At 42.2% G+C, this 21,760-nt stretch overlaps 3 protein-coding genes across 4 annotated transcripts; 2 read left to right on the top strand and 1 right to left on the bottom strand.

Annotated features, from left to right (window-relative positions):
• Positions 1–104: 104 nt before the first annotated feature.
• On the bottom strand, positions 105–2,805 carry med11 (mediator complex subunit 11). The gene is made up of 3 exons (XM_087788610.1): positions 2,620–2,805; positions 691–821; positions 105–626 (listed from the first exon to the last, which is right to left on the bottom strand). The coding sequence occupies exons 1-3, from the start codon at positions 2,687–2,689 to the stop codon at positions 405–407; spliced, it is 423 nt and encodes a 140-aa protein (XP_087644736.1). The 5' UTR covers positions 2,690–2,805; the 3' UTR covers positions 105–404.
• Positions 2,806–2,860: 55 nt separating this feature from the next.
• On the top strand, positions 2,861–14,918 carry pelp1 (proline, glutamate and leucine rich protein 1). 2 transcript variants are annotated; one of them, XM_087788613.1, is made up of 19 exons: positions 2,861–3,016; positions 3,179–3,243; positions 5,668–5,773; positions 5,833–5,982; positions 6,312–6,383; positions 7,468–7,527; positions 7,649–7,805; positions 7,876–8,008; positions 8,775–8,862; positions 8,943–9,031; positions 9,108–9,221; positions 9,283–9,433; positions 10,247–10,400; positions 10,467–10,522; positions 10,603–10,736; positions 11,954–12,056; positions 12,139–13,614; positions 13,675–13,914; positions 14,618–14,918. In XM_087788613.1, the coding sequence occupies exons 1-19, from the start codon at positions 2,876–2,878 to the stop codon at positions 14,708–14,710; spliced, it is 3,582 nt and encodes a 1,193-aa protein (XP_087644739.1). In that variant the 5' UTR covers positions 2,861–2,875; the 3' UTR covers positions 14,711–14,918. The 2 variants fall into 2 exon arrangements, with proteins under 2 accessions (XP_087644739.1, XP_087644738.1); XM_087788612.1 differs by having other exon boundaries at positions 12,139–13,914.
• Positions 14,919–15,221: 303 nt separating this feature from the next.
• alox12 (arachidonate 12-lipoxygenase) lies at positions 15,222–21,531 on the top strand. Its single transcript, XM_087788614.1, has 15 exons — positions 15,222–15,238; positions 15,866–16,012; positions 16,097–16,298; positions 16,361–16,442; positions 16,520–16,642; positions 16,720–16,826; positions 19,361–19,533; positions 19,589–19,732; positions 19,795–19,998; positions 20,054–20,140; positions 20,201–20,370; positions 20,528–20,649; positions 20,722–20,822; positions 20,914–21,084; positions 21,160–21,531. The coding sequence occupies exons 2-15, from the start codon at positions 15,866–15,868 to the stop codon at positions 21,337–21,339; spliced, it is 2,013 nt and encodes a 670-aa protein (XP_087644740.1). The 5' UTR covers positions 15,222–15,238; the 3' UTR covers positions 21,340–21,531.
• Positions 21,532–21,760: the final 229 nt, after the last annotated feature.

Here is a 21,760-nt window from a genome sequence, read left to right on the forward strand (position 1 = left end):
TGGAATGTTCGTGTTTAAAGCAGGTTTCTGAGATGACAGGTTTGACTGCTGATGTTCTCCACATGTGTGCTAACATAAAAACATGCCTTTTTTTAATTTCAGGCCATTAGTTGTAGGATGAACTTTTTGTACAAAAGCATAAACAGTCAATGGATATTTCTTCCACACTGTTGAACCACAGCAGATATTTCCTGTGACTCATTGCCTTACAGTTTAAATGGAGGAACACTCTCACGAGTGTACTTCATCAACACAACTATCTAATATTTATTCACAGACAAAAGTACACAAAAGTCGTACAAGTTAAAAAAAAAAAAAAAAAAAATTCTTCAGACTTCCTGTCTGACCATGGATTGGGATTGAAGCGAGTATAACAACAAGGCATTAGTCCGAGACCCTTGCATTCATGTCGGCTGTTGCTGTTGCTGTTGCTGCTGCTGCTGCTGCTGCTGCTGCTGCTGTTGCTGCTGCTGCTGCTGCTGCTGCTGCTGCTGCTCCAACATGACCTCGCACGTGCGCCCCAGTTCTCCCAGTTTCACCTTGGCGTACTCGGCTCGGTTCAATGCCATCTGACAGTCCTTCCTGGCCGAGTATGTGGAGCCTTCGTGAGGTTGCCCGGTGGCTACCTGGAGTCAGAGCAATGGCAGCTAACGTTGAGTGGAACGGCAGTAACTACGAGTCAAACGTTACCTGAGTGAGGTATCGAATCTGCCCACTGAGTTCAGTCTCCACTCTGTTGACGGAGCTCTGGAACTGGACCAGCTGTCGGTCCAGGAGACTGGCGTTGTGTTTGTCTTTGGACAGCTCTATGATGATGTTACCTGCCAGCAAATACACTCACTTTTATTCCACTGAAATACACGTACAATACACAAGCAGTAGTACTATTACTTAAAGCTAATTTATCAAAACTGGTGGTGTACTTATTTGATACTTCTTTTGACTGAATTACAACAGTTTAAGTTTACAGAGTATACTTTCAAGTATACTTATATAGATATATATTTGCTAGGTATTAGGGGAGTTGTAAAATATTGATACAGCGATATATTACTATTTTTTCCACGATACTGTATCCATATTTGAAAACACGTCAATTTTCTTTCAAACCATATTGTATTTTTTACCATAGTTTTTTTATGGTTTGTGTTTCAATAAAGTATGTTTAATATATATTTTATAATTTACAATTAACTTGCAAATATTCACACACAGATTATTCATTCTTGTGTTGCAATTAAACTTCTGCCCGCGAGATGGCACTCATTACGTCCTCCGCAGATAAAGGAAGAATGAAATCCTGTGAGATTCCGATGACTGAGGATGAGAGGATACAGTGGACTCTAGCAGTTTTAAAGCTGATGTTTTGACATATTTTTGTTTCCAAACAAATGACAGCAGTTACGACTTAGTCAAGAATCATGTGTTCTGTAAATTCTGCAACACTAGAGTCAAGTACTCGACAATACTACAAATAAATCCTTGTTGCTACAGTATCACAATAAAATATGGTTCTTTTGACACTGTATCATGATAAGTAACTTGTATATTATGTATCTTGGTAAAATGCACATAATTAACAACTCACATGCGGTGTAAACTGGCAAACTTTTCCAAGGCATACACTCTGACCACCACTGATAATGCAAATGAGCACATATACTATTTGCTTTAAACCAGCACTACATGACCATAAAAATTACTTACTTACTCACTTATAATGGTGGAAAACCTGAAAGTAAATGTGTGAATCTAACAATAATACCAAGTCTGCTTTTCTGCCAACCCTCACCCACTCCCATGATCCTTTGCACAGTTTACTTCTGGATCATCACAATCATTTTATTAGCAATAAAGCTGTTTCTGATTTAAAAACAGTTGCTTACCCACACAAAAAAAACACAGTGCAGTGTAGTATGAAAAAGTATACTGTACTTAAAGTTGATTTATATAAAGTAAATATCAATGTATCATTCTGAAATATAGTATTTCAAAAGTAAACTTCAAGTATACCAAGCCAGTAGAAAATTAAGTATACACATAGTACCATTGAATATACTTATTTTTGCTTAGGGATTTTGACAGTATAGTTCAGGTATTCTACTCCAATTTTAGTCCAAATTTATTGTAGACATAGTACCATTGAATATACTTATTTTTGCTAAAGGATGTCGACAGTATACTTCAAGTATTCTACTCCAAATATAGTCCAAATTGATTGTAGACATAGTACAATTGAATTAACTTATTATTGCTAAGGGATGTCAACAGAATAATGTATACTACTTCAATTTTAAGATAATAATAATAATACGTTTACTCACTAGTACATTTAAATATACTTCGTTTTAAAAAGGGATGTTTGATATAAGATGGGGAAAAAATATGTAACCAAGTCTTTAAGTGAGTTAAAGGTAGATTTTTTTTTTCAACATGGTAATGTTTAAACGTATTATATTAATGTTTGTCATTCAATAAACACCTTGTTTAAGACTCATAACCACGTGGTTGGATCAAATGAATGTATCGTGGTTTTTATTATTGAATTAAGTAGATTCTTTAAATGACTGGTGATAATAATATAGTGTATTTTAGTGTAATATTATAGTTGTTTCTCACCAGCGCACTGCAGGATGGCGGCTATCTCCTTCTCCACCTCCTCCAGAGCCCTCAACCTTTCGTTTGCCATCAGAAACTCAGCCACACAACAACAAAAAAAAAGCCAAAAAAGAAAAGCGAATCTGAACTTTGAGACGTTTTTTGTCACCAGAACCAACAACAACTGAGCGCGTCTGTCTCACAGGAGAAGAGCGCTTGAATATGACGTCAGTGCGTCGCGGCAGTGTGACGTCCGCTACAGCGGAAAGGGGGCAAGATGGCTGCGTCGGCTTGGCTGCATGGCCCGTCCGCGATGCGACTCACGGAAGGGTTAGTATCGGTTCTGAAAGAACAGCGTCCAGAACACATCCCGGTGCTGCTGTCCAGCTACAGAGAACATGGCGTCTTCCCGACACAGGTGACGGTGCTGCCCAGGTGTTAGCATGTTAGCTCCGGCGGCTTCTGGTGCAGCTGCTGCTTTGTAGTGACATCTGGAGAACACGCGGACTGTGATGCTCCTGAACAATATTATTTTAAACTTAATGTTCTTTTAATCCATTATTGCTGTTCATGTTTGCAGAGCACGAGCGCCGGCGGAGGTCTGGTGGGCTTCAGCAACGCCAAAATGGGCTCAAGCAAAACCCGGTGAGTCCACCTGGATTTAACGTCATCTAACTTGTCAGTTATGTTTTATTTACTTTTTAGTTTTATGCGTCATACGTTATACCCTAAAGGTCTTTCAACCACAGAACCATTTACCATGTGAAAGAAACGTCATGTTATTATAAGAATAAGAATGATATGACCAACTTAAAGTTAAAACATAAACGAATAAGGCTGGAACAAAAATGACATTTGGGGAGATCAAGATCCAAAGACTTCCCTGGTATTTATGTATGTATGTATGTAAGTAAGTATTTTTTATTTGTATAGTGCTTTTCCAGACCAGGGTCACAAAGCGCTTTAACAATCAAAACAATATTCAACAAAGTATATACTTTAAAGATCAAGATAAAACTGATGAAACTGACAACAGGAGTCCCAGAAAATCAAGGAAAAGCCTGAACAAATAAAAATGTCTTGAGATGTTTCTTGAAGGAGTCAGTAGATCATCAAACACAGAGATGGTTCCAAAGCTTAGGAGCAACAGTCTGGAAGGATTTCTCTCCTCTGGTCCTGAACCGTGTTCAGGAACCATCAGTAGATTCTGATCCACAGACCTCAGAGCCTGAGCTGGGGTGTAAGTCTGGATCAGATCACTGATGGAAGGTCTGACCATGAATAGATCTGAAAGTAAGAACCAGAATTTTAAAGTTGATCCTGAAAGAAACTGGCAGCCAGTGAAGGGTTTTAAGGATCGGAGAAATGTGAGTTCTTCTACTAGAGCGTGTGAGAGTGTGTATTCTTGTAAAGACGATTCTAGTGATACAAGTATAGTTTTCCTCTGATAAATGTTAACAAAGTTATTGGTTATTAAAACTGATGTAAATGCACTAGTTTCTGGTCAACATCGTAAATACTTAGTCAATAGAGTTCAAAATCTAACTATGACCTTTGTTAAATCTGACTTTCAAACCGTCTTAGCTTGCTTGAGATTTACCCCATTTTTTTTAAAAGGTTGGTGTCATTGGAAGGCTTAGTAAACAAATAAACATTTTTGTGATGTAATAACGATGTTAATATTTTTTTTATCAATTGATGTCTAAAAAATATGCTCAATAATAGCCCAGATTGGACAAACACACCAGAAGTTGTTTAAACATACAATAATGAAAACGTAAAGCATAAAATGACTCAATAAATGTAAGAAATATTTGGCAGACTCGCAGATAAAAGTATAACTTGCATTATAATAGGGATTTGACGCCGCAGAATGGCTGCTTGGTTTGGTTTTTTATCGCTTATTTTATGCGTTATCTTATATCAAATTTTAAACTGACAGGGAAATACTATGTTGTGTTTACAACACTGGAAATAAACTTTTCTGATTTCAATTAATATTTTTCTTGCACTAGATGTTTTGCCAGGTAGTTTAGTCCAGTGAAAACCTGTAGTTAGAAATGTGTGGCGCATGTAATTGTTCAATCTGAAATTCTAACATGAAATGTGTTTTACATCATTATTATTGTTGTTGTCGTGGTGACGAAGACAAAGCGACCGCAGTTGAACGGTAATCACAGTGGTCTGGAAGCTTTTCAGAACAAACGTGACACCTGCTGATTGACCACTGCAGATATCCAAGTAGCAGCAAATACACGCATACCTATCCCTTATAGTTCTCAGACCAGTTCTACTAGTTTAGTATGATATTATTTTACTTATAATGTCATTAAAACTGTTATTACATTACAACATATTTCAGGTTCCCAGCAAATCCTTTAAAGGTGTCGATTTAAGTGTGTCTTAAATTGATCTTGGAACTCTATTGCTCTCGTCATCCAACTCTCCTGACTCACATGTTTGAAATATTGATCTTCTTCTCCAAGATTCATTTAGTCCCTCATCATGACCATGTTATGAACTCATTACTTTATAATTTGTCTAAAATCTGGGTGAATGAGAGGTTACGAGAGTCCATTACGACGTAGTAATGGCTTCACTCCTCCTCCAGCCAGCTGTAATCACACCTACTTTGTTTATACAACGAGTCCCTTGGAGGTGGAGACTTCCGGGATTGATAAAGCGTGGTGATAAACCTCCATGCTTGACCAATCGCATCAGAGTGGGTGTGGTTATGGTAAACAAGATTTAATCATCAGAAAAACAAAGTGTTTTCAGTGGATGTAGCTTGAGATCATTTTCTAATGAAAAGAGAGTTTTGTACAAACAGACACTGATGATACAATAAAGTTCAACATCTATTTAAGACTCACTTAAATCAACACATTGGTTTCTCTTTAAATTGAATTTCAAATGTTATTAAAGACTTAAAAAGTATTTAATTTAACTCACTTTAAGTACAGGAACCCTCTAGCTAGTACTTTTATTAGAAATACTCTCGGTTTATTCTTCCAAGTTACAAAAAAAAAGTCCTCAACATTTCATCTTGTGCCCTCTTCATGTTGGCAGGTTTGAAGGTCTCTGTCTGCTCTCCATGCTGGTCAAGGACAGTTCCTGTGAACTTTTCCAGCAGCACTGCCTCTCCTGGCTGCGCTCGCTGCAGCAGGTCATACAGGTGAGTGACTTCAGTCGTGCGGACCTCTGTGTGAACGTTCACTCTGTTGCTTCTTTCAGTCGCAGGCTCCGGTCCAGACGATCCAGCTGGCAGTGAACGTCTTAAAGGATCTGCTGCAGTACTCGTCTCAGCTGGCAGAGATGGCGAGGGAGGTTGGACTGAACTGCATTCTGGGAATCTTGACATCTCTGCTGGGGCTGAAGACAGAGGTAAGGAATGTTGTTTATGATTATAATTAAAATGGCTAAAACGTTTATTTTGTTGTTTATTCTTTCGTTTGTGTGCACTGTGATTTACAGTGATCTGTGCAGCAAAAGTTGAGTTTATTCGTTCTAATATGCATTGATCATGATTTATTGCAGTTTGTAAATGCAAAGGAGTGAATTAAATGTTGTTTTACAAGTTAAATGGACTCACAGAGATTATTAGTCGTACTAGTACTATAAACTTGTATGCAGGTATATGTTGAAAACCTAAATGTATAATTCAATAACGCTGAATAAACGCACCTCTCAACTTTTATGTGGTTTGTTTTCAGTGCGAACTGGCAGCGATGGAGGGAATGACTGCTTGTATGACCTACTACCCCAGAGCGTGTGGATCTCTCAGGGTAGGTTCACCGGTTTTCATTTATTTACACTTAAATATGATTTTCAATGGCTGGTACACATGGAGAAGTTCATCCTAATATCATGACCATCATTGATCAAATGCTAGCTCTTAACTAAATGTTCCTCAGAGTTTTAGTACGAGCCTCTCCGTCGTTTTGTAACCACAGCCAGTCAACTGCTCTTCTAGCATATAGACTAGGGGCGTGTATTGGCAAGAACAGCAACACAATTTGTATCACATACTGTACAGGAGCACCCATACGATGTATAGTACAATTTTAGTAACAAAAATATATATGTATTGTACTTGACTCTGGTGTTGTGATACTGTAGTAACAAGTATATATTTGTAGTATTGTCGAGTACTTGACTCTGGTGTTGTGATACTGTAGTAACAAGTATATATTTGTAGTATTGTCGAGTACTTGACTCTGGTGTTGTAGTATTTACAGACCACATGACTCTTGACGAAGTCGTTACTGCTTTAATTTGTTTTCAAACCAAAATATGTCCAAACATCAGCTTTAAAAGCGACTGGACTCACTGTATCCTCTTGTCCTCAGTCCCCACCGGGATCATTGTTTTTTTTAGCTGTGAAGGGGATAATGACTAGAGGCCAGAAGTTTAATTGCAACACAAAAATGAACAAATACTGAATATTTGCTTGTAATTGTACTTTTTGTAAATCAGCTTATTTTATTAAGTTTGAAGTATTAACAAATAAATAAGTTGGAAAATAAAATATGATTTCAAAGACACATATTTCAATCAATACGTTGCAGATGCTGTATTGTGAAGAACAATTAAGATATTTAATATAGATTTAATCTAGACCTGCTGACAAAAATGCTGAGTTTATAATTGGTTTTTATTTAATGTAATATTTTTAATTGAGCCTAGAGCAGTACTTGATAGTTTTATTTCATGTTGGCTCACAAACGGTAAATTTGTTGTTATCTGCTCTTTTTTTAAACTTGTATACAATATGTTTTATCCTGTTTTTCTGTCAAATACCATGTTTCAATCTTTTGATTTACTGTGGGTATTTACTCCATTTGGTTTTTAAATTATTTTTATTTTCAGGACAAACTTGGGGCGTACTTCCTTTCCAAGATGGACAGCACCAACAAGAAAACACAAGAGGTTTGTCTCATTCACTCAGTTAAATAGAAAAAACAAGAGAAGTAAATCATGTTTTGCAGCTGCTTAGGATGAAATGACATGTTTATGTATTTATGTATCGCTGATGTGATTGTCTGGTCAGATGGCCTGCCACTGTTATGGCCGCCTCCCCTGCCTCGGTGGTCTGCTGGATAGAGGGGTCGGTGTTGGTCGAGCCGAGGGCTGGACCAATCAGATCCACTGTCTGCTGGCCACAGCCAACCACCTGCTGGCTCAACTCTACCAGGGTTCTGAATCAGGTGAGTCTCGTGGTCGATCTGCATCATCACGTCCCTGGATCAAATCTCAAGCTGATGTTTGCTGCTCCAGAGGGAACTGTGCAGTATGAAGGTCCGGGTCTGCAGCTGGGCTTCTCTGTTCTCGACCAATCGGATCCTCTGCTGGTGTTGCAGCTTCAACAAAGATACACATCCGTCTGCCTCGCACTCAAACACACACTCAGGTCTGAGACTCACACACACCCTCTCTTTAAACTGAACTAGTCATGAGAGCATTTTTAACCAAAAAGGTGAAGAATTGCCTTAAATGATGGAAAAAGTATAAAAAAAATAATTATAAAAACAATTTTATTGTTTGTTTTCATTTGTGTTCACTGTAATTTTTTCTTGGAAAATACAGATACAATTATTATTGGATGTTATTTAAATTGTGTCAAAAAATAGAACTGAAACAAAAACGTTAATAAGAATTGAACTAGTAATGAGTAAAAAAAAAAAATGGGTACAAAATGAAATTGTTCCCTAAAGCATTTCTGAATTAATTTTTAAACCTCATCACAGTCGTCTATGGGCCATGTTTTTTGTCCGGTTCCGTTTTAAGCCCTAAATAATGGGGGGGTCGGGAGGGATCATCAAACAAGGGGCCGAAAACCATTTTGAATTAACGCCAAATAGAAATGTATAATATACACCAAACTGTTGGAATTACAAGTGTTGACTTTTCATTCTTTAATGCTTTTTCTAGCATAAAACTATCTGCCCAATACCTTCAAACGGGCCCTTTCATTGGCCACAAAAACATGATCCTACTTGTATTTTGAATTTACTTTATACCATCTTGGGAGCCACAAAAAAATGACTTTACAGCCTGTATTAGGCCCCCAGGTCTGGAGTCTGACCGACGTTCCTTCAGTTAAAAAAAAAATGTTGTGGATTTATTTTCTTTATCGTCATTATCACAATCTTTTCCTCTTCCTGTCGTGCCTACAGAGCGGACCCGACGTCAGCCGTGCGTCTGCCCGTCCGGCCCGTCCTCAACCTGGTGTGTCGAGCTCTGGCCGTCGGCTCCAAAAGCATCGTGAGCGCTTCAGATTCTTCTCTCTTGTGGCCGATACGTCGGGAAGTGATGAATAAATGTGTGTTTCTGATTGATGCCAGAACCCGACGGGAGACGGGAGCGTGAGGTTGCTGGTTCTGCCCGCTATCCATAATAATACTCTGGAGGTTTTATCAGCTCTTATCACAGTGTGAGTTCCTTCGTTCTCAACATGAGGTTCGGCTTCATGTCTGGAGGTATGACGCTGCTCTTATTCTGTGCCGCAGTGTTCGTAATAGCATGGTTCAGTTCGCCGCTGTGCTGCAGAGACTGTTCTCCCAAACTCTGTCCGCCTGGTCGTCTTCACCCGAGGTCAACCCAGGACAGCAGCGAGCCTACAGGTACGCTCGGGCTCACTCTGTCAGGTGAACCTCCCTCACTCTCCTCTCGATCGCCCCTCAGCTCGGTGCGCGTGTCCGTGTACAAGACTTTAGAGTTGTGGGTTCAGGTCGCCGGGGCCTCGGCGAACCTCCTCCAAGGAAGTCCCAGTCATTCCGAGCTCCTCTTTAATCACCTGCTCGGTGACATCACTCCAGGGGCGGAGTCTGTGAAGGTGAGTCTCTCTTCAAAGTGTGAACGACATTGAGTGTTTGTTGCTGCTGCCACCAGTGTATCTGAAAAGAAGTCACTGTAAAATAAGTTTAAATTGGTTACTTTTCAGTACTTTTCTTGCATTTTCAAACAAAAGTGACATCAGACCAACTCCCAACTAAAGCAGCAAAAATTAAAATATATTATGATCCAAATTAAAATAATGCATCAGCATAAACTAATTGAATACATATACAGTAAAAGGAAGGCACATCTACGACAGGTCAGTCTTGTGCGTTTTATGTACTTTTGTATAGCAATTATTTGTTAATTTGGTGTTTGTTTTTTTTAAGTGCTTTATATAGGTAAAATGTAATGGTGTCAAAAATACATGGGATACACCTGTATACATCTTTTTTCGAAACTGAAGATTGATTTTCTTTTTTTAGGTGGTTTAAATCATTTTTTGTTCATATCAGTTATTTTATGGTTTCTGTTTGCATAAAGTGTGTAAAATAAAACAAGAATTATTTTTAGTAGGGGAGAAGGTGAAACGTTTTCAGTGGGCGGGGCTTAGGCACATTTTCTAATATAAAGACTTCAATTAAAATAGAGTTTAGTACAAAACGGACTTGTATAATATATATATATATATATATACTGTATGTACACACACACACACACACACACACACACACACACACACATATATACTGTGTATATATATATATATATATATATATACACATACACATACATACATATACTTGTATGTATGTTTAAACTCTTCTTTGTTTTCACATTCAAATACGAGTTGTTCCAAAATCTCACGCAGCTCCGGGCAGGCCTGGCAGCTGAAGCCGTTCCAGGAGGAAAACCAGGTCCTCGTCGGACCAAGCAGCTGGTGATGTCTGATGCCGTCGGGCCTTCGCTGCAGAGGAAAGGAGACTCTCTGGCCAATCAGGACGTCTGCATCTCGGCGCTCCGGGGTTCGATGCCACCTTTTGTTTTCAACCCTTGAGCGTCGACTCTTGACAGTTGTTGTGTCTCTGCAGCTCTGAGACAAATCATGCTGGCCAGCGGAACTCTGCTCAAGGACGACGTGCACAAGGTGAGGGTTTAGATCGGGTCTAGATCAGGTCTAGATCAGGTCCGGCTCAGACCCGAGGCTCACCCTCCGTCTCTCTGCAGCGGCTCCACGGCGTCGTGCTGCCGCTGTGTGTGCGTCTGCAGCAGCAGCAGACCAGCACCAGCACCACCTGCGAACCCGCCGGCAGCATCAGTGGCCAGTACAGCAGCGCCATCACCAGGCGAGAGCTCTACAGGTACAGAATACACTCGTCGTCCAAGGAGTGATATTCATGACACTTTATCAGCTCATCGTGTATTTGATATCAAACTTTATTTCAAAAAATACTTTAGAGGAAAGTAATATTCATAAAAAAGGACACAATAAAGTCCCGGCGCAAATAACTTTAATGAATAAGTACTAACTGTTAGAATGAGAAATAAACGAGAAGAGCGATGAATAATACAAATAACCAGATGTAATTGTTGCGCAAAAAGCGGTTGCATGACCGGTTATTCAGTTTTGAAGGGTCACATGTGGGTCTGTGTCAGAGCTTTGTTTGGAAGTATATCAGTGATTAATTAATTAAGAAACTTTAAAACTTTATTTTTTACTGAAATGTTAGTTGTTTTTTATTAACCCTTGTGGTATCTCAGGGTCAAGGTGACCCGCAGGCCCGACAACAATAATTATTTTTTGGATAACAAGACGGTTAAAATTATTAATAATTGTTTCTAATAATTTCATTCAATATTTGCATTTTGAAATGTTTCATTTAATCTAGATCTGCTGACAAAAATGCTGCATGTGTATAATTGTTTTTTATTTAATATTTTTAATTGAGCCTAGAGCAGTACTTGATAGTTTTATTTTATGTTGGCTCACAAACGGTAAATTTGTTGTTTTCTGCTCTTTTTTAAACTTGTATACAATATGTTTTATCCTGTTTTTCTGTCAAATACCATGTTTCAATCTTTTGATTTACTGTGGGTATAATTACACATAGTTTGTTTTCCCTATTCCTATAATTAAAAATATGTAATTCCATATTTAATTGTACATCATTTGTAACCTTATAAAAATTACTTTAGACTTTCTTTTATTGTCATTGCACAGAAAACACAGCAGTGAAACTGGCAACGAAATTTCAATGTTTTTTTGTTTTAAATGTTGCTATAATAGTGGCGCCGGAAGTTGGATCAAGAAGTTACTCTTTTCTTATTGTCTGGTGACTTTTATAATAACATTTTAATGTTAAACTTGATTTTCTGAAACTCCTGTTGTGTTATCAGTTTTATCTTCACCTTTAAAGTATATACTTTACTGAATATTGTTTTGATTGTTTAAGCGCTTTGTGACCCTGGTCTGGAAAAGCTATATAAATAAAAATGACTTATTTACTTAAACTCAACTTTACAATATCCTCAATTTAAAGGTAAAATCATTTTAACCGTTTTCCTGCTTGTATTTCAGGTTGTTGCTCACTTTGATTCTGGTCCCGTCGCCTTGCTGGCCCCCACCTCTGACCTGCGCCGTGTCCATTCTCAGCAAAGGTCGCGCCGACAGGAATCTGAAGGTGAGTGCTCGGGACACGTGGCATGACTGACCTCTGACCTCCGAGTCGTCTCTATCACTGCCGATCTTTTATCTCCTTCAAGGTTTCGTCGTTCTGCTCAGAGGCGCTGACCGTCTGCAACTCCCTCCTCCACCCCCGCACCCTCTCCGTCGCCATCCCGTTACCGCCGCTCGACCTTAAACCGGCGACCGCGGCTCCAGCCCTGGCCGCTGCCCAGGGTCCAAACCAAGGGATTTCTCTGCCGAACCTCCTTGGAGGACCCGGCGCTGGTCCTGCCTTCTCCACCCGCCCGTCTCTTGGCCTCGGCCCCGGCTCTCTCATGGGGTCCCTGGAGAACCACCTCTCCTTGACTCCGGGGCTTCACGGCCACAACGCCGCCGACATGCTGCTGTCCCCCCACGCACACCACCACCAGGACCCGGGCGGCCTGGGTCCCCTGGACGGCCAGAGACCAGTGTTCGTGCGCTACGACAAAGAGGAAACGGAGGACGTGGAGATCTCTCTGGCGAGCGACTCCGACGACAGCGTGGTCATTGTTCCCCCGGGAATGCTCAACCTGGAGACCCAGCAGGAGGATCTGGCGTCCTCGCAGACCCCAGCGGCTACTGTGGACTCCGTTACCATGGTACCCAGCACGGCACAGGCCCCCGTCGATGGAGTCTCCAACGACCTGGCGACCTCGTCTCCTCTCCTCACCACCTCCACCACCCCCATCAACTCCTTCCCGCCCGCCATCTCCTCCGTGGTCTCGCTCACTCCCATCCTGAATTCCAGCACCCTCGCGGCGCCACCCGGTGGACTCGGTGACTCGTTGCCAGGGCGACCGCAGCTGCAGCAGATGCTGATGCAGCCGTCGGGCGCCTCCATGGGTCTCCAGCTTCAGATGCAGCAGCTGCACACCCAGTTGACCCCGCAGGGTCGCCACCTGCACCAGCACCCGCCCAGCAACGAGGCCTCCGCCGTCATCGACATCAACAGCACCGACGAGGAGGAGGAGGAGGAGGACGAGGAGCTGGAGGACGAGGAGGAGGAAGGAAGCGAGTTCTCTGATGGCGAGATTTATGATGGCGAGGACTATGATGAGGAGGAGGAAGAAGAGGAAGAGGAAGAGGAGGAGGAAGAGGACGAAGAAGAGGAAGATGAAGGAGGACACATCCCTCCACTGGAGGACGACAAGGTGGACGAAGGAGGGATCGAGGAGGAGAAGGTGCTCGGAGCAGGTCTGGACGAGGCGGAGGTCGCGGCGTTCAGCCTGGAGGAGGCGGAGTCTGAGGGCGGCATCGAGGAGATCCAGACCAACAGAGCCATGTTCGCAGAGGATCGGATCAAGGTGCAGGAGGTGGAGAGCATCGGTGTCCTGGAGGAGGAGGGGGCGAGAGAGGGCGAGGAGCAGGAGCACGACCCCATCGACGACCCCTCCATGCCCCAGATCCTGTGTGTGACGGGGGGTGCCCTGGAGGAGGGGGAGGAGCGGCGGGAAGAGGGCGGGGCGGGCGAGCAGGAGGGCGACGCTCCGTCGGACTTGACCCTCGCGGCCGAGAAAATCCCGGCCGAGCAGGTTCGTTCGCCGCTTCCACTCACGGTTAGAAGAAGTCTGAGCGCTCGTCCTCCTCAACAGGAAGTCGAAGCCAGCGGGAGCAGCAGCCCGCCGGGCGTCGCCCCGGAGGAGCCGCCGTCGGCAGCCGGGGAGGAGGAGGAGGAGGAGCCGGCAGACCCTCAACCCTCGGAGCCCGAGGAAGGGGCGCAGACCATCGAGGTGGAGGAGCAGGAGACGGAAGAAGAGGAGGGGAAAGGAGTGAAGAGGAAGAGGGGGGAGGAGGAGGAGATGGAGGGAGGGCAGAGTCCCGACAAGAAGAAGGTAAAAAAAATTCACGTGTAAAAGTTTCAAAATGTTTGTCATGACTTTATCTCTTACATCCACGTCGATCCCTTCAGTGCAGAATAATATGGTTTACATCAGTTCCTTCTCTCAACTTGTGTTGTTGAATCTTCCTCGTCCTTGTTCCAGTCAAAGTGCCTCAGACGACTGCATCCATCAAGTCTTCTGAGGGGTTTAGTTCAAGTATAACAGTAGAGCTGCAGCGCCCTCTAGGCTTGTGAGGAGCAATAAAGAAATGTAGTATTATTAACTCGTTTTTGGCCGCACAGTAAATCTAGTACACACACACACACACACACACACACACACACACACACACACACACACACTCACAGTTGACTGTTGTTGCACCATCACCCTCTTATGTCGACACATGGGTTTGTCTCTGCCAGAAGTATTTCCAAACTGCTTCTTCAAAAAACGGTGTGTGTGTGTGTGTGTGTGTGTGTGTGTGTGTGTGTGTGTGTGTGTGTGTGTGTGTGTGTGTGTGTGTGTGTGTGTGTGTGTGTGTGTGTGTGTGTGTGTGTGTGTGTGTGTGTGTGTGTGTGTGTGTGTGTGTGTGTGTGTGTGTGTGTGTGTGTGTGTGTGTGTGTGTGTGTGTGTGTGTGTGTGTGTGTGTGTGTGTGTGTGTGTCACACCATAGTAGTTCAGAACACACTTGACCTGATTCTCCCTCCTTCAGATGGACGATGATGTCATGGCGTCCATGTTGGCGGACTTCGTCGCTTGTCCTCCGGACGAAGACGAGGGAGCCTCAGGGTCGCACCAGTCCTGAGGACCTGCCGACCCTCGGCAGAGACGTCTGTTGCCTCCAGAGAGTTTGAGTCGAGACTGTCGAGTCGACAGCGCAGTGAAGCAGAGAGGACTGAGGAGCTTTGTTTTCAAGTCCCTGAACGGGCCTTTTCTGAGTGTGTGTCTCTTTTTACGCCGCTTGTTGTGTCGTCACTCATTCTTAAAAACAGTAAAAGAAACTTCACATTTAACTCCTGTTTTTGTTTGATTCCTGCAAGTCCTACACAAGATGCTACAAAAAACTGAAATCTTTAGTATCGATTTTTATCACCTTCACGGTACTGAAGAGGAACTGATTGTGGAACTGATTAATTTCTTCGCACTGCTTCTACATCGGAGGAGGTTGTGAAATGTTAATGTCTCAATGACGGACGGTTATTGACCGCACCAACTGTATTCATTACCTTTTTATTACTAAACCCACTTCCTGTAATCTGGAGGTAAATGTGATCAAACGGGGAGTTGAACTTAGTCTGAAGCTGCATCAGCCAAAGAACGCCTGAACCTCACGGTGAGTCTGAGGTATTTAGAAAAATATTTTGTTATGAAATTACTTCAATAATGAATATTTACAAAATGCAATTTTTTTTAAAGCTGTATTTAACTATCCATATTTGTACTGTTACTCTAGCAAGGACAAGACAAGACTTTGTTTTTATTACCAATTTTTTTTTTTAATCTTTTATTCATTCACTTGCACCAAAATAACAATTTTCGAAAAAAAAAAAAATGTAATTATTAGAATACTCTTATTTGTACCATTTGTATAAATATGTGTATTCATTTAAAAATAAGAGTTAAAATATTTTAATCCAATTATAAAGAAAAAATATATAAAATCAACCTTTTAATGAGAAAAAAAAAATGTTGCTTTAAGAATTCAATGCTTTCAAACAATGTTTTTATAATAGAAAATGGAAGAGTATTAATTTTGAAATGTTAAATTCAACCATTCAAATTGCTGATGCTACTGATATACTTCCATATTGTGGACCAATCATCAAATTCCAAAAGAAGCTCATCGAAGATTGTCTTCTGTAGCAGTTCATCGGAAAGTTTTTCCCTTCATTAAACTTCCATAAATCTATTTTCCTCTTGATGTCCTTACCTCGGGTGTCGTTTTTTAAAAAATCCACAGATGGAAGAATACACCGTCACCGTGGCCACTGGGTCGTCGAAGCACTCTTCTACCAACAACTACGTCTATGTGACCCTGGTGGGTGAGAAGGGGGAGAGTGAGCGGACGCTCCTGGACAATTCCGGGCGGGACTTTGGTCGAAACGCAGTAAGGGTTTCTTTTGACACAAACTAAATGGTCTGAAAGTGACCTTGACCCGAATGTGACCTCGGCTTAAATGACCCCCCTCAGGAGGACCGGTACAAGGTGGTCAGCCCTGCCCCTCTGGGTACTGTCCTGCTGGTCCGACTGGAGAAACATAAGATATGGGTCGAGGACAACTGGTTTTGTCGTCACGTCACTGTGGAACCACCTGTTGGAGGCCATGTCCTGACCTTCCCTTGCTACCGCTGGTTTGTTGGAGACATCCAGCTGGAGATCAGAGAAGGAACAGGTAGGAAACACTCGGCACAACTGGTCAATGATGGAACAGGAAACATCCCTCTTTCAATCCAGCAAAGTTACCGAAGGACGACCTCCTGCCTGAGCTGCAGAGTCACCGGAAGTCAGAACTCCAGGAGAGACAGATGGCTTACAGGTCAGTGACCTTCCTGACCTACAACTATAAAGTCCGTATCAAACCTGATGTCCGGTCTACGCAACCTCCCTGGGTAGGTGGACTACATGGGTTCAGGGACTACCGAGATGCATCGACGCTAGAACAGAAGAGGATCTTCCTCAAGACGTCCGCTTTGTTCATGAGAAGAAGAGCGACTTTGAGCATTCCCTTCAGTACGCGTACGTACGACTCTAGGAATCGAACCTGCAACCAAGATTTAGCTGAGACATTGATTTGTTTCTCCTCTCTGCCCTAGCTTACTAGAGTTGTCTCTGAAGAGACTCGCCATCAAGTTTGGGAAATCCTGGGACAACCTGGAGGATTTTAAACGCATCTTCTTGACGCTGAAGAGTCCAGTGGCAGGTAGGAAGCTCCGTGAAGGTTCTTCTGACCACAGATGACTTTTCTTTGCAATTTATTCCCGTTGGTTTTTAATCATCCTCTTGTTTGTCATCGTAGACGGAGGCCAGTCATACTGTCTCATGTATAGTTTGTGTGTCATGTCTTTCACAATATTTATATAGAGGTCCAAAAAGTCTGTGTCAAACAATTAACGACATGATTAATTTATCTTGTTGTCGTTGAAAGGAACTTTAACACCAGGTAACACTTAGAAAAACGGTTTGTTTGTGAGTGAACTGAATGCTGGCTTAGCTAGTTGATCATGTTCTTAGCTAAGCCTCATCTGAGGTGAAATTAGTTGAAAAAGAGTGTTTGTTGTGAAAGAAGTGAAGCCTGAGTCAGGATACAAATGATAATTTGAGTAAAGGTTCATGCATGAGGTGGAAAAATCAGGTCAGATGTAAGATTAATCCATTTTCAGGAGATTACGCTGCTCCTTTCTTACCATTGCTCATTGGCGGGCCGTCAGGACCAGCAAGGCCTTCTATGCTGGCCTATACATAATCAGAAAATAAATTTAATTTTGAAATAAAATATACAGCTATGTTCAGAATAATAGCAGTCCAACATGACTAACCAGATAAATCACTGTTTTTGGTATAAAACATAATAATAAATGGAAAATAATTTACCAGCAGGTGTAGTAAAGTCGGAGGAACCAACAGACCCAACTTTAATGATATGAATACTCCTGGGTCTGTGTTATTGACTAATTAAGTAAAAGTGTTCAAAAAAATAGCAGTGTGGAGTTCTATCAGTGAGATCCTTCATTATGTGAAAGAAACAGGTTTCAATCAGGCCCTTATTTAAGGATGAAGCACATGTTGTGCATGCAATTCTTTGTGAAAACTGATGAAAGATGGGTCCAAACATTGTTCAGAAGACATTTTGTGGACTGATGAAAGTAAGATTGTTCTTTTTGGATCCAAGGGCCGCAGACAGTTTGTCAGACGACCCCCAAACACTGAATACAAGCCAGAGCACACCGTCACAGCCAGAGACCGTGAAGCATGGTGGTGCAAGCATCATGATATGGGGCTGTCTCTCTTACCATGGTGTCGGGGCCTTGATATCGCATACCAGGGATCATGGATCAATTTGGATACATCACAATACTTGAGGAGGTCATGCTGCCTTATGCCGAATGGGAAATGCCCCTGAAATGGGTGTTTCAACAGGACAATGACCCCAAACATACCAGTAAGCGAGCCAAATCTTGGTTCCAGACCAACAACATTGAGGTTATGGAGTGGCCAGCCCAATCCCCAGACCTTAATCCAATTGAGCACTTGTGGTGTGACATAAAGTTAGCTGTTTCTGAGGCAAAACCCAAAAATGCAGAGCAATTGTGGAAGGTTGTCCAATCTTCCTGGGCTGGCATACCTGTTCAGAGCTGCCAGAGGTTGGTTGACTCCATGCAGCACAGATGTGCAGCAGTTATCAAAAACAGGGGTTATTCAACCAAATATTAGTTAACTAATTGTCAGGATTGCTAAATGTTAATATTTTTTCAGTTTATTTAGTAAATATTTGAGTTTGTAATGACAAATGCCGACACTGCTATTTTTTTGAACACAGAAATATCACCTTTTCCTTCATATTCTGTAAAGTAATTAAATATTGATACTTTTTTCTTTAAGATTTGTTGTGCAAAACCATGTGCAGCGTTCCTAATGAAAGAAAATAAAAAATATTATAAGGATTTTGAGCTTTATTCACTTTTTTAAAACACTGCTATTATTTTGAACATAGCTGTATATATATATATATATATATATATATATATATATTTTTGATTATTATTGTTTATTCTTAATAAATACAGTATGTATTAAAATATTCCTCATAGTCTTTCCCCTCATTTCATTTCTTTCCTCTTGCTTACACAAGTTGAGCACTGCTTCAAGTATCGTACCCTCATGTGAGAGCTGTCATCCAATCATATTTGAGCAGCCGGTCACGTGTTACCCGAGGCCTTCAGTCGTTTCCGAGATGGCCCTTGCCCATTGAAATCAATGCAGCCGAAGGAGTTGTGTTAACCAATCAGAATTCGAGTTGGCGACACAACGTCAGCGCTTTGGAAGATGACACGTGACACGTTCATGTCCTCTGATTGGATAGCACTGAGACAAGTCACATGGAAATGAAATTTAACTGTTTGTTTTTCAACACAATGGCTGAAGATCTGGTCGTGGATATACTTGCAAAGACATTTTCAAGAAGGATATTTCAAGAAAAGCTGTATTTTTTAAGAAAGTTATGTTAACTCCAAGGCGAGTCTTTCACGAGCTTCATAGGATTTATTTATTTCCTCCATGAACTACGTGAGTAAATGCATTTTTTTCTAAATAATGTTGCAATTTATGAGATCAATAGTGGTGCTTGTGTGTGTGTTTGTGTTTGTGGGGGGGGATGCAGAGCGTTTGTGTCATGGCCACACAGACTGATACTTGATTTAAGTAATAACTTAACTCTCGTCTGGATCTCTCTGACAGAATACTGCATGGATCATTGGAAGGAAGACGCTTTCTTCGGCTACCAGATTTTGAACGGCTGCAACCCACGGATGATCCAAAGATGCAAAACTCTCCCGGATAACTTTCCGGTCACAGCGGCCTTGGTCCAGAGCTCCATGCCGGCACTAACCGACCTGGACAAAGAGCTGAAGGTAAATAAGAAAAATCAGCCTGAGTTTTACAGTGTTTACCAGACTTGATCATCAGGCTGGGAATATCTACCTGCTGGACTACGTCATCATGGATGGAATTCCCAGCAACACCGTCAAAGGCCAGCCTCAGTATGTGGCAGCTCCTCTCTGTCTGCTATACCAACATCCTGGTGGAGACCTGGTGCCCATTGCAATACAGGTGTCGGCATCAGAGTTCAGATAGGATCTCTAAGAACTAGTTTCAACAGGATTTTCCTCCAGATCGGACAGACTCCAGGCTTGGAAACGCCCATCTTCCTGCCCTCAGACCCCCCGTTGGCCTGGTTGTTGGCGAAAATCTGGGTCCGTCACTCTGAGTTCCAGGTGTTTGAGGTATTGTCTCACCTGCTCCGCACTCACCTGGTGGTGGAGGTGTTCTGCGTGGCCACGCTACGACAGCTGCCCGCTGTACATCCTATATACAAGGTTGGTTCTAAACCGTGTTTCAAAAATCTGCCATTTCACAATGTTTTCTCTGCAGCTACTGGCTCCCCACCTGCGATACACACTAGAGATCAACAGTAGGGGCCGCACCCAGCTCATCAACGAGGATGGCATCTTCAAACAGGTGGATTTGTCCCAGACAAACAGGCAGGATCTCTGATTCTCTGGGCTTATCTGTCTGCAGGTCACGTCCACTGGTGGGAAGGGTATGGTGGTCATGACCCAGAGGGAGTACAGGAATCTGACCTACCGATCTCTCCAGCCCCCCAATGATTTCGCTGACCGCGGAGTGAATAAGTTGCCCAATTATTCCTACAGAGATCACGCCCTGCTGTTGTGGGACGCCATTCAAAGGTAGGAGCTACTTGTATTGAATTTTCAAAAAAAGAGTCCAAAAATTGTATAACTTTGCAGATGATGTGCTACTGTTGTGATAAGTGATGATTCTGCTGTGTTCAAGTCTGTGGACAAAAGCAATCGGATTGTTTGAGAGCAAATTCGTCCATTCTAGGTTTGTGTCCAACATGGTCCAACTGTTCTACCGATCCGATCAGGAAGTGCAACAGGACCTGGAGCTTCAAGCCTGGATTGCAGATGTCGTCAAGGAAGGCTTTGCAGAGCTGTCCAATTTTGGTAAAACTAATTCTCTTGCCACTTATTTTGAGTCTCTCAAACATTACGATTGACAAATGTTGTATGTCCCAGGTTTGGCATGTGACTTGAAGACTCCGGACGAGTTGTCCACTCTGTTGGCAGTGATCATTTTCACCTGCTCCGTCCAGCACGCTGCCACCAACAACGGCCAGGTGAGTCTGGTTCTAAGGTTTTAAAAAATGCTAACAAACTTAAACAAGATGTAAACATGGTTTGATCTTCTTTCGACCAACTTTGGTTCAGTTTGACTGGTGTGCCTGGGTGCCCAACACGCCCTGTAGCATGAGGCAACCACCACCTGTTGACAAGGATGCTGTTACCATGGAGATGATCATGGCTACACTTCCTGATGTCAGCCAGTCCTGCGTGCAAATGGCCATCACCTGGCACCTTGGACGAACTCAGCCAGATGCAGTCAGTAGATGTTTGAACTTGTATGTGAAGGTTTCATAACGTTGACTTAGTTCTTCCTGCTTTCCTTCTACTTAGATTCCTTTGGGAGAGTATGCTGAGGACTACTTCACTGAGAGGCAGGCTAAGGAGGTGATTGGTTTCTTCAGAGAGGCACTGGCAACAATTGAGACAGAGATCTTGGTTCAGAACCAGGGTTTGGCGCTTCAGTACTTGTACCTTCTTCCCAGTCGCGTGGAAAACAGCATCACCATATAAGTCTGGCACACCAATCCGACATCAGAGAAGATTCCCCTCAAAATACACTCTTGCAGTGCTTGGGTTCTGGTGTCCATTTTCAATCACTCATCAGCTTCTGGTTGTCACTAGTTCTTCAGTCATGAGGACTGTCAAGAAATGTGTTACTTTCTGCTGAAGTTTTTACTATAATAAAATGATCACTCAATACAATTGTGTCTGTATTCTATGTAATCTCTGAATTTTTTAAATAGTGAATCCCCCCAAAAAACTAAACCTTTTGCCGACTTGTGTTTCCAACAGAGTTCTCCACTGACGATTATTTTCTATCCAGTTATTTCCCGTTTTTGTCTTTGCTTAAAAAAACTTTAAAGTATCATTCTCACAAAAATGTCCACTGATTGGACTTACTGACTGAACGGGAAATAGCCTTTCAACACTC

This window comes from Callionymus lyra, chromosome 4 (assembly GCF_982586985.1).
Source record: "Callionymus lyra chromosome 4, fCalLyr1.hap1.1, whole genome shotgun sequence".
In the NCBI taxonomy this organism is placed as follows: domain Eukaryota; kingdom Metazoa; phylum Chordata; class Actinopteri; order Syngnathiformes; family Callionymidae; genus Callionymus; species Callionymus lyra.

Excerpts from the sequence above, each read along its gene's own strand:
- med11 (XM_087788610.1), bottom strand. The coding sequence starts at position 2,689 with ATGGCAAACGAAAGGTTGAGGGCTCTGGAGGAGGTGGAGAAGGAGATA. Across the intron at positions 822-2,619 it reads CGCCATCCTGCAGTGCGCTG|GTAACATCATCATAGAGCTG; the intron begins GTGAGAAACAAC and ends ATTTGCTGGCAG. Across the intron at positions 627-690 it reads AGATTCGATACCTCACTCAG|GTAGCCACCGGGCAACCTCA; the intron begins GTAACGTTTGAC and ends CTCTGACTCCAG.
- pelp1 (XM_087788612.1), top strand. The coding sequence starts at position 2,876 with ATGGCTGCGTCGGCTTGGCTGCATGGCCCGTCCGCGATGCGACTCACG. Across the intron at positions 6,384-7,467 it reads GAGCGTGTGGATCTCTCAGG|GACAAACTTGGGGCGTACTT; the intron begins GTAGGTTCACCG and ends TTTTATTTTCAG. Across the intron at positions 7,528-7,648 it reads CCAACAAGAAAACACAAGAG|ATGGCCTGCCACTGTTATGG; the intron begins GTTTGTCTCATT and ends TTGTCTGGTCAG.
- alox12 (XM_087788614.1), top strand. The coding sequence starts at position 15,866 with ATGGAAGAATACACCGTCACCGTGGCCACTGGGTCGTCGAAGCACTCT. Across the intron at positions 16,013-16,096 it reads GGGACTTTGGTCGAAACGCA|GAGGACCGGTACAAGGTGGT; the intron begins GTAAGGGTTTCT and ends GACCCCCCTCAG. Across the intron at positions 20,650-20,721 it reads TGCAGAGCTGTCCAATTTTG|GTTTGGCATGTGACTTGAAG; the intron begins GTAAAACTAATT and ends TGTATGTCCCAG.